A 12,392-nucleotide genomic window follows, 5' to 3' on the forward strand; every position below is an offset into this window, starting at 1 on the left:
CCTTACTCAAAAGAAGCCTTGCTCTGGGAGAAGAGCAACAGTCATATTAAAATAAGGAGAGAACAACAAGCAGGCTATAAAAGCCACAGCCAGATTATAAAAACTAGATACCATCAGAGGCAAATAACTGGAGATGAAGGATTTCAAGAAAATGTTTAGGTCTTGATGGGGTGCTCTGATGCTTGTGTCAAAGTTTGGCCATGAAATTTACCATGAAAGTAAATTCATGATGTATTTGCAATGCTTTCATTGGAATAGAAATTGTTTAGCTTACTCTCCAGGTTACCATCCAGGGAGTCTGTAGATTTGCCTTTAAAATTGTTTAGTGAATCTTACATAAAGGCACTATCACTGAAAATATTCTTTTTTGAATGCCAATTACAAGGTTCTCTTCATCTTTCGATTTCAGTTTCACTGAGAGTACTGAGTGGACAGAAAACGGAAACACTTTCGTAAAGTTGTCTTGGAACAGACATTAGATATGCTTTATACTTTCCTAATTGTTTGCCTGAGTAATATATTCTAAAGCAAAAGACAAACAACTCAAGGTTTTATGTTTTGAAAGGTAATGAAACCCTGGACTAATCCAAGGATTTACTCACAGAAGGAAGCTGAAGGCAGCCTGTAGTCTACCTGTTAGTGACCAGTAAAATAAATTCTAGCTCTCTTGTATTTTCAGTGGGCACATGTGAACTTCAGGAATCCAATGTGTGTTTGTATAGTCCATGTTTGAAATAAAATGTGGCAAGTATAATTATATATAAGAAGTCATCATGTGGGAAAGGAGAGCTTGGGGTCTGTGGAACTGACATGCGGCTGGGTGGGAAAGTAAGGACGTCTGAATTTACCTGACAGCTGGGCAGTCTTGCCTCCCGGCTAGTTGTGAGCACTGTGGCGGTACGGAGGCAGCAGGCTGCTGACAATCTATAAGAAACTGATAAATTAGACATGTATACAGAGATGGCAGAGCAACGTGTTAGTAACAGTAACTTAGGCAGTTGCCTGAGAGATTTAGTGAGGAATGTGTAGTCACACAGAAACATCTGAATTAAGCTTTTTTCCCCTGAATGATGCCAATAGAGAAGACAAGGCTTTTTCCTTAATTAAACACAGTATTTAAAAATTAGTGAAAAAAAATTAGTAGTGAAATTTCTCAAGTACATTAGGACATACACAGCCATTCATATTTGATGCTTGGTTACATCTAAAAATAAAAGATGTATTAACATAATGAAAGATCCTCAAGTTCTAAACTTGAACATGGTGGTAGTTACTTGCTTAGCATTTAGATTTGCTATTCCAAAATGTTTTATATTCAGATAGCTGACTTTGTATTTGGACACACAGGTATATCGAGAAAAGCATGCAATACACACTTTTCTATGATTAACAGAAGGATATCTGAGAAGAAAATTAGCTTCACAGTTTTCTGAAAATAGATTTTATTTACCAAAAGTAAGACTTGTTAGTTAGAAGTCTTAGAATGTTTATTTTATTATATTATATTTATTTATATATTTTTTTTATATTTATATTATTTATTATATATTTATATTTATATTTATATTATTTATTATATACTTGGATTGATGGAGAAAGCTAATCTGAATGATAAGTCTTTTATTTTTGTCTTCTGAAAATCACATAACTCACATTAGGTTGACAAATCACTAGCTGTTAAAAGTTCATTCTTTAGCTGATCAGTTATGTTACTTATCTACTCCAAGAAAGACTGTGTTCTGAAATAATCAAAGAGCAGTCTGTTTGCTGATGTACTATAATCACCTGCTAAGCTAGTTAGAAATGCATACATTATATTTCTGCAAAAAGATTTTGCAGAAAAAGTTCAAATTAGAACAAAAACTTTCAATTATTTTTAATTGCAGAATTTCTTCTTACTAATTGCTTAGACTATGTATCTTTCCCTATATGTTATATAGGTAATAGTTAAGCCAAATTAATTACAAATTCTGGATTTAAAGTCTTGAATTAATGAGCTTTTACTGAAATTTACATTCAAAGGCTTGAATCTAAGCACTACTTGTTCTAAAGTCAATATATTCTCTATTACAACAAAACTTGCTTGTATAACTCGGAAATATCAAAATTCATGATGCTTTTATAGAAGACATTGCAAATACACTAAATGTCTGTGATGGAAAGTAGAAAATAAGATAGGCTTGATTTAAATTCATTCAAGAGAACATCACTGAAGAGAGAGGACCTTTTCATAAACTGGTCTTGGTTCCAGAGTAACTTATTAATTACTGTTTTTTAATAGGGAGTATATCTGATTAGTTGAGTAGCTGTTGTTCAGATTATCATACTCAGTAAAAGTCTTTCAAATATAACAAATATTTCCATTTTCTTAGCTTTGGCAAATTCTTTTCATTTTTTTAAGTCTTTGTTTTTCCATTTTGCAGCTTGATTAGCTCAATGATTCCCTTTTGTAGAAACTCAGGAGTCTTAAAGGATGAATTCCTTTATGCGCTTTTCATTTTTTTCAATAGCCATGATAAAGGATAATTTTAGACAAAGTTGTACAAATTTAGACAACTATTTTAATCTCGCCAGCAGACCTAAGTTAAACAGATGTATGCTGCCCTCTTATGTTACATTTGAGTAAAGGCAATAAACAAATACGAACACTTGGGAGTCTAGCTTGCTTTTTCCTATTGCCAGCTCTTCATCTGTGGAATGGCAAGCCTCAGAATTAGAGTTTTTAAATGGTTTAAATTCTATCTCTTATTTCTGTAAGATTTTCCTTTTTTTTTTTTTTGGTTAATACAGTCACAGACTTTTGTTCATTTGAAATATACTTTGTGATGAAATTCAGAAAACAGGCAAGCAGGACCACAATGCACCCTCTTAATGAACTGTTTGATATGTGGTGGATATTTCTTACATTTGTAGTGAATATAAGTTTTCCCCTCTTTAGAAATTATATTGCCTCCAGCTAATTATTATTTTGCATTTATTATTTACAAGTACATAGCTAAGTGTTATACTTAAAGAATTAAAAACAAATTCCATAGATAAGGTGGTAAAAGATTTTAAAAAGAAATCTGAAAAATAATTAATTGCTCTGACTCAATTGTCTTCTGAATTCCTCTTCTGTGATCAACAATCCTCCAATCGTGGACTCTGCTAACCCAGTTGAACAGCAATGTGTGTTTAGCATGTACTTTGAAAATGAAAGGGGAGGTTGGGAGGTTGAGAAAATCCCTTCCAGCTACGAGATGCTGTGGGCTTTACATGATCTCATGTGTTCTTTGTAGGTTCTACTCTGGTAGACCTATTCACAAAGGAACTAGGCCTCACCTCATTGCTTTTGAGGGCACAGAAGATTAGAATTATGTGATTTAAGGAGGAGGAGTCTCAGAACATCGCAAGTCACTGCTGTCATCGGGGGCCACCAGAATTTGTTTCAACCATTCAGCAATTTAGTTACTAAACTCCCATTGTGTGTCTGCAACTGTTAGGTGGTAGAGATAAAAGGAAAACAGAAGATATGGTCCCTGGTCAATTGAGAAAGACAAGCACATTCAACAAACAAAATAAAGTGTCATGATGACGATGATGATGATGAGATGGAGTGGTGGTGGCAGTACCTGGTAGTACTCATTCATTGCCTACCATGCACCAGGCACTGTGTGGGCGCTTAATATGTGTGCTCTCCCTTAACCGTGTTTTATTAACCACAATTTGTGGATTACAAAACGGGGAGAAACAGGTTAAATAACTTGCCAAAGTTCACTAAGAGGTGGAGCTGGAATTTGAATCCAGGATTGAATGATCCAAGGGCTGAGTTATATTTTGAGACACTTCATTGCATTGTTCCCCATGATAGGGAAAAGTTGGGCTCTCAGAGCAGAAACAATTCACTAATCTAAGTAGTCAGGAAATGCTTCTTAGAGGTTGTGATATCTAGGTTGTACACCTAGAAAAGAAATTAGTTAAAGAATTTAGCAACTATAAGCTGTTTATGGCCTCTACTAATAGTAATACAATATTTTACAAAATTAAAGTGTTTACTTGAAATGCCCAGAATTTGATAACACTGAACATTTACATTATAAGGCTATAGGCCTGAGAAATGTCACAAAACTGAAGAGATTGTTAGTGCCTCAAGGGTAGAGATGAATAAGGGATATTATTGTTTAACACGTCTATATGTCCTGATATACATATGAACTTATTTGACATTCCTCCATAAACAAAGCCTCCAGTAGAAAGGAAGATAGAAAAGGGGAGAAGGAAGGAAGGAAATTATTTCATGAATCAGTATGATGTTACTTCTCCTAGGAACTGTATATAAGTTTTAAATCTTAGCAACACTCTGCAGTTGTTATTTTCACTATTCCTATCATGAGGAAAGTAAGTATTTTTGATCTATGGGACTATATTGAAATCTCTTATCTACTGAGAACTATTTTTTCTTTACATTTTTCATGATCTCTACCACCAAAAACAAATACAGAACTTGGCATCATGGTAGGTTCTCCACAAACATTCATTGATTTAGTTAATACATGACCACCTGCTAGGAAGTGGCTGAGCAAAGATATAGATTTTTCTGATGTTAAGGCTTATTTTCTACTCACTACTCTGGTTGTCTCTGTGATTGATGCCAGCTACCTCTATACTCACTACTCTGGTTGTCTCTCTGATTGATGCCAGCTACCTCTAGAAATACCTCTAGATACCTCTGGCATCACCGATTCAATGGACATGAACTTGGGCAAACTCTGGGAGAGGGTGAGAGAAAGGGAAGCCTGGCATGCTGCAGTCCATGGGGTCGCGAAGAGTTGGACACGACTTGGCAACTGAACACCACCAACCTCTAGAAAATATCAGACCCATATTGCCAAAGAAACATAAGAACTTCATTAGACAATTGACAGTAATTTGAAGGCAGCTAGTTACCTCAAAAACACAAAGAAAGATAAAAGGTACAAGAATGAGGATAATATCTAGTTTCTATAAAGAGGTGGCTGAAAGTGGGGAATTTCATTGGCAGGAAGGAAAGTCTTGTCATATGGTTTTCCTTGAGGTATCTACCATTTTTAAACTCTTTCATGCAGTTTAGAACACCAACCAATTTTCTAAAAGTCAATACCTTTGGGAGTCCATGAGCCCACTGACTGTTTGGGAGGGCCTCTCGACGAAGGAGGCTAGGAACACCTCTATGTTTTCGGCCCCAGGTGTGCCTCAGATGGCAGTGAGAGGAGTTGGTAAGGACATTGTGCAGCTTCAGGGGTGGCTTCCTACAGCCAGGATATTCTGATGGGGGCAGAGCAGCAGCTGCTTGTGGCTGGCAGTTTCCTACAGAATGGCCTGCACTCCAGTGCCTGGTTTTCCTGACTTGAGAATTAATGCATCCTTGCTATTTCATGAGGTATTTTCAATACCACATCTCCTTCCCTCATGACCATACACTGTGTCAGATGCTTCATACTTTCCCCTGGAATGATTTCTATCTCCTGAGTTTTCCTCAGGCTAAATAATTCAAGTTCTTCCTCAGAGGACATAACCTCCCATACCCTCCTCTTTGCTCTCTGACCATGCTCCAGGTTGTGTACAATCTTCTAAAACTGAGGTGCTCAGAGAGGAAACCATGCACAGTAAGATGTAACAGCTTGACTGGCGTGGCAGCATCCTGCCTCACCTGAGACATTCTGATTCTATTTAAAAACAAAACAAAACAGAAGCCTGCATGACATTTTTTGGGCGGCAACATCAGACTGCCAACTTCACATGAGCTTACTTTGTTTGAAGATGGTGCTGTCAGGTCATACCTCCTCCATTCTGTACTTACAGTGTCAGGAATTCCAATGCAATATTTTATATACTTTTAACTTTATGTTAATTTCTAATAAGTTTTACTTCTTCCTACCTGGTGCATCTCTTAGGTCCTATTCTGTCATCTACCATATCCTCTTCCTTTTATTTTTCCTCTCAAGTTAGAAAATGTGATAGTCATGACCTTGATTCTTCTCAACTCTAAGCAGGTGAAGGGTTGAAATAAATATTTTTTAATTCAAGGAAACTCACAGGAAAAGATATACACAAGCACAAATTCTAAATGAAAATCCATACTCCAATTTCAGCTGACTTTCTTTTTAGCAAAAATCAAAGTAGAGTGAAGTTAAAGTGATCAAATCAGTCCTGGAGAAAACAAAATTGATGATAGAATGTGAAATTTGAGTTGGTAGAAAATACAAATTTTTATGCATTGTGTACCAAGGTAGAGACATAAAACTTGCATATCGTATGTTTTTAGTCTCCCAACTCAGGAACTCTGAATATTTGTGGATAATAGCACAAAGGTGTTCTTCACAATTAATTACTGATATACTTATGCACATACTCAGCTCTTAAATGAGGGTTTTACACAGTAATCCACGGGACTGGATAATGGGTACATCACAATTTCCTTCCATTGCCCAGCGATGCTTCTGCAGCAATTTTTTTTTATGGTCTCTTTGCCTTCCTCTTTATTCTTTCTCTTCTGTGCTCTTCAACTTTCCTCCGTATCAGCATAAGATGTAGGTCCATCAGAGAGATCTTAATGTTTAGACTCCCTGCTCCACAAACCAGTAGGTGAGGGACATTGAAGAAGTGAATTCAGTCCTAGCCTCAGCTTTTCTGTTAAGTGAGGACATTAAATATCAATCCTGCAGATCAGGTGAGAGGATGTTTGTGAAAGCATGAAGCCCAGGGCCCATGGGTAAGAACTGGTCATTGAATAACACACGAGGGGCCAAAAGGAGAAGTCAAGATGACCTTGAGATTTTCAGTTTCAAGAAACAAAGTCACTGCCATTAAAACAGAAATTAAAAGGCCAAAATAGACCGTATGATAAAATCATTTCAGCAAGTCTTTGCTCCTTTTATTACATTCATCTAAAATGCTCTTTTCTTCTCTTGGACTGTTCAGAACTAACAAGTTTCAGTTTTTACTCCTGACCACCCCAGAAGGAAGTGTCTGCTTCCTCTAAACTCCAATAGTACTTATCTCATTGTCTTCAGCTTTTGAACACTGTTTTCCTTGCAGTGTATCTGAATTCTTCAGTCATGCTATGCAGTTGACAAAGAAGACCCTGCCTTATAATTCTTTGTTTTCCCACAGTCCTTTACTTTGAGAATTTGCATGTGATGCAGAATACCTGCTAATATACTGACTTTGCCTTCCCTAAAGGATCACTAGATTTGTTTATTAGTTACATTATCAATGTCATTGTGTGATGGGTTGACTTGAGAAAGAAAGAGTACAATTTAGACATTCCTGTCATCATCATAACATCCTCCTAACAAAAGGAATAGGAAAGAGAAAATACTCTCCAACAAAGATTTTAATGCTAGTTTAGTGATATTAGGTGATTAATGATTCTTTAATAAATTTTAAGACTTTGATGTATAAATCTTGAAATTATAATTGCTATTATATAAAATAGGTCAAATAACATCGATACTAAATTATTCCTCACTAAATCTATGAAATGAGTAATAGTGTGTTAGTGAATAAACAGAAAAGTAAATGGGAAAAAGCATCAAAATACATTCTTCTTGTAGTAGTAACTTGAACACTTAAGTAGTCCTATGGATGCCTATACACATAAACTGAAAAAACAGACATATCCAGTAGAGAATTTAAGAAAAAATTAAGATAGAAACATTATATAAAGAAAAATAATGAGAGCGTGAGATAGAAACATTTACATGAATATAAACAGTAGATAGGAAAAGTTGAAATACTTTAAAAAATCCAATGATGAACTTAATGGTACATCAGCACTAGTAAAAATGGATAGCTGTGAACAGCTTTTAACATTTTATAATCAAACACATAGAGTTGGCTATCTCATCCCTTTTTGCCAAATATATCACATGAATTTCTCTGGAAGTACCCACAAATAAAACAATTACATAGTTTCCGGCTACTCAGGAGTGTAGTCTACAATTTATGTCACCAGTCACTTCAGCCTTAACTTTACATCAGTGTTTAACACAGCAAATCCCCTTATTTGTTTATACCCTTATTATAGTTAGAGACAATCATTATTCATTACAAATTTCCAGGGAAAAAAGCAGAATTGTTGAAACACGTAAAAATATTTCAGTATAGACAATGAAAAAATATGATCTTTAAAAACATATGACTCTTTAAAACATCTGGCTCTGCCTTCATATAAATGACAACTGTGCATAGGTTATCATGCTTAGGGGACAAGCATTAAAATTGTCTTCAACAATACAGGATCAGAGCATGATTTGCTAAAGACAGGGAACATTTATAGGCATTTCAGTGATTATAGAGTAGACAAAAACTTTCACACAGCTTTCCACTTGCTGTCCTGAGGAATATCACATGACTAGCTGATAAAACAAAGCAGTATTAATAAATCTATATTTATTTTGAACCTTGAAAAAGAGAAATATAAAAATGCCCTGCGGTATTGTCAACTTTCTGCTTCTGAATAACTTACAATTAAACCATGAGCATGAGCCTATGTAGGAAGACATGGAAGATAAAGGGGAAGAGGGTAATTAAATACAGTGGCACCAAGAGGTAAAAGTACATTTTGCTTCCAGATTCTTACATCAATTAAGTACCTTTTAGAAAATAACTTTGTTCAGAAATGACCTTCTCAAGAACAGTGTCAGCTGGTACAAAGTTAACTCAGGATGGTGTGATGGTCTGTTCTCATTAAACAATCTCAATAACAGCATGTATCAGATGAAGACCATCTATTCCTTTGAAATGTCAGAATTAATTCATCATCAAAAAGAAATGAGAGAAATAAGTTAAACTACAAACAAGAGCCCACTAAAAAATCAAGTGAAAATATATCCCAAACAAGAAAAATATATGAGACACCACTCAGTAAAATGTGTTTGATTTTCTTATTTTATAGTCATTTCAAAAAAATAGGGGTTCTGTATCAACCTAGAGGGGTGGGATGGGGAAGGAGATGGGAGGGAGTTTCAAAAGGGAAGGGATATATGTATACCTATGGCTGATTCATGTTGAGGTTTGACAGAAAACAGCAAAATTCTGTAAAGCAATTATCCTTCAACAAAAAATAAATTAATTAAAAAAAATAACACACACACACAAAAAAATCACACTAGAAAATATTCTGAGAGGTTCAGGGCATCCTCTTCTGTAAAGCAATGGATGAGAAAATTATAGATTTTCACCAATATCAGTTGTTTCTTGGCTTTTTTTTTTTTTTTTAAGTAAAGAAGAACTACTTATAACATGTAATCCTCCATATTTGAGGAGGGGGACAACCCAGAAACCCCAAAACTAAACCAAAGTTCCTCACAAGAAAATTAAACCATATGTATAACTTGGTTAAAGGAAAAGCAGTATGTTTAAATATTAAATATTTTTAAAACCCAAGTTTACAGAAGGTGCTTATTCAGCTTTCAAAGAAAAGATTAAAGATCTACAATAGCAAGCTTCCTAATGTAAAAGTACTTATTTGTAGAAAATTGAAGCAAAGCTCTTTCAGAAATAAATCTATTAAAGAAAATAAGGTTCACTCAGGTTTATAGCCAACTTACCTCTTTTTGCTTTTGATGTCAAGTAGTGCATAAAAAGAGAAAAAAATTTATGTTTAACTGATTCTCGGATCATAATGGCTTATTCCATAAACACCTACTCAGAGTAAATGACTATACTATACTTTTTGTTTGTTTGTTTTACAGAATCCTACCAATAGTGGTGGAGCTGGGACTTCCTGGAAAGTCAGAATAGGTATTTAAGATGAATTAAACAACATCCACATTGGGTATCTATTCCTACCCTAAATTTCTAATTTCAGTTCTTATGACTCAAACTGATCATAGGCTGATTTTCCATTGTTAATAAGACAAAATCTTAAGTGCGATGAAGAACTAGGAGGTGAAACTCAATTTAGAGCAAAAATGGACTAGATGAACAGCATTGGAGCAGCAAAACATCCTTAACATGAGGAAAGCATATATCCTTAAACTAAAAAATGTACCAATTATATATCCACCAAAAGCAGGTTTCATTAAAACAACTGTCCTGCTCTAAACCATTATCCTGCAAAGTAAATGCATATAATTTCATATAAAATTTTAAATCATATAAATGCAAATATTTGAAGTTATCAAAGTTTCTTTTAAATAATTAGTTTAAGAGTAACAATCTAACCTAGCCCATCTTTCAAGAACATTCACTGACAATGGAGGTTACATGAGAAGCTCAGCTCAGGAAGCAGTCCCCCTAAAGAACACTTGATTTGTGAATTGGACACACTGAAGTGACATAAAAATAATGTATATACCAAAAAAAAAAAGAAAGAAAGAAAAGAAGACATCTATACTCTAGTAATGAGCATAGCCAAAACAAATTTGGCTCTTATATGTACAGTTTACAAAAACTTTAAATTTGTGATATGGAGAGTATACCAATGACTTCTTTTTTGGCTGAGAGGTGACTATGAAATTAATGGTTATATGATATCTTTATAACTTTACATTTACTTTTTTAGTAAACAATAGAAAGCAATAAACTCAACCGTTTTGTGCTTTTTTTTGTTGTTCTCTCATACCTTTTATGCATAATACACTGGGAAACAGCCAAGAAAACCAAACAAGCATCAGCAGATGGCTAAAGAGAAGGATGTGTGAAAGAAGGCACATACAGCTATGCAAGAGCAAAACAAGAAGGTGGCAGGGTGTTTCACTGTTGTACAACGAATACAGTGCACTGTGAATCTTTCTGGTTGATTAGCTGTATGAGTTCAATGCCTAAGTTCCTTTAAGTAATCTAAATTTAGTAAGTGTAAGGAACTATATTACATAATTTAAAACAAAGGAATAGGAAGTACCAAGTGTAGGCTTTTTGTGAACATCAGAACTGCGTATCGTTTGCACCATGCTCTCAGCCAGAATTAAGCTGCTCCTTCAGACCCTGCCCGACTTGCTCACAGTGGCTCTCAGGGAGCCACTGGAACCAGGTTTAGCGTGCACAAAGGCCACTCCCCAGACTGCTAATGTGCCTCAGAAGAGTCTGATGGCTGCCATGCTGATGAGTACCAGAGAAGGATTTCTCAGTTAAGTCAGTGGCCCTGTAGCCAGTGTAACAATATAGATATATTTTAGAAACAGAATCTCATATGTTTTGGGAAAGAAAGCAAAATGTTACCACTCTTCAAGAATTCAGCATTAATTCTGAATTAATTCTGAATCTCTGTGCCTTGTAGACTCAGATTATAACACTTAGACACTTTAAATTGTACCAAAAAAAGTTTGCATTATTAGATAATGGGAATTTTACTTTTTCTTGATGAAAACTACACTATCTGGTACTGAGATATTTTAATATATTAAAAACATGGATTGTACACAATAAGACCCAGTCCCAGTCATGGAAAGAAAATTTGTATTCACTGAATCAGAGAGACTCAGAGTTGAGAGAGCTCCTTCACTATTCCTTCACTGTAGCTGCTCACGTATCCTCATAAATGTAAAGGACAGCCTGCAGTTGTTAATTAAGATTAGCTTTCCTGGGTATCCACTGTGTCTTTTAAAATTATGTTTTCCTTAGTACTTCTTGTAGGTAAAAGACATCCTTTTGAAAACTGCAGTTTGAATATGACATCCCAGGGAATGCTCATAATCAGAGCATTTTTATAATAGAGTGGTTACATGTAGTTACAGTGAGGACAAACAGTAGAATTCAATATCTGATGCCAGCAAGTTGGATTAAATAGTGTGAGGAGCATAGCATAGCTGATGGCCATTTTCCTGGGAATACAATGAGGGGGAGGCCTTACTGGCCATCACAATGGAGTATTGTACATTTTCTTTGCCTATGGAGGGCTTTGGGATCTGAAGGCAGGGCCTGCCAATGGCAGACAGTTATACACATGACTCCCTGGTGCAAAGGATACCAAAGAAACCAAGGGTTAACCCAAGGTAAACCAAGGGTTAACCAAGGGTTAATCAAGTAATTGATTGTAGTCTGGTAGAACAAAAGCTGTTCTCTGATTTACAGGTGAGGAACGTGCATAGTAGAAGGTGGTGAGATAATGTACAGTTTTAATATTCAGTATCTGGACAAGTCTGTCCTTCGGTGGCAGAGGTTGGTCACTTCCGTGAGTCTGCTTGCAGACCTAGGTGCTTATCTCTTTGGAGTTTCCTGCCTGCCTGACGATACTTTGTAGTGAGCCAGAAGTATCATTTGGGCAGGGTCAAGGAGGGATAATCACCTACAATGTCATGGGCCTTCCGTGTGTCTCCCCATTATTCCTCCAGACTTAGCCCCCTTCTGGAGGCTTCTCTCTTCACACCACATGGGTGAATTCTGGCGGACACAAGCATAATGTGATCACTTTTGCCCTAAATATGTAA

At 35.7% G+C, this 12,392-nt stretch overlaps 1 protein-coding gene across 3 annotated transcripts in view; it reads right to left on the reverse strand.

The window, feature by feature from the left end:
• The window catches only part of BICD1 (BICD cargo adaptor 1), a 251,591-nt gene that overhangs the window by 8,885 nt on the left and 230,314 nt on the right, over positions 1 to 12,392 (reverse strand). For 2 of the 3 annotated variants that reach the window (XM_070789826.1, XM_070789828.1), the window contains one exon: positions 849 to 924. The exons of the other annotated variant lie outside the window; for it this stretch is intronic. In XM_070789826.1, the coding sequence (XP_070645927.1) occupies positions 877 to 924 (48 nt within the window). In that variant the 3' untranslated portion in view covers positions 849 to 876. The remainder of the gene's footprint in view (positions 1 to 848; positions 925 to 12,392) is intronic. 3 annotated transcript variants of the gene reach the window in all.

The sequence above is a fragment of the Bos indicus genome, chromosome 5 (assembly GCF_029378745.1).
Source record: "Bos indicus isolate NIAB-ARS_2022 breed Sahiwal x Tharparkar chromosome 5, NIAB-ARS_B.indTharparkar_mat_pri_1.0, whole genome shotgun sequence".
NCBI classification, from domain to species: Eukaryota; Metazoa; Chordata; class Mammalia; order Artiodactyla; family Bovidae; genus Bos; species Bos indicus.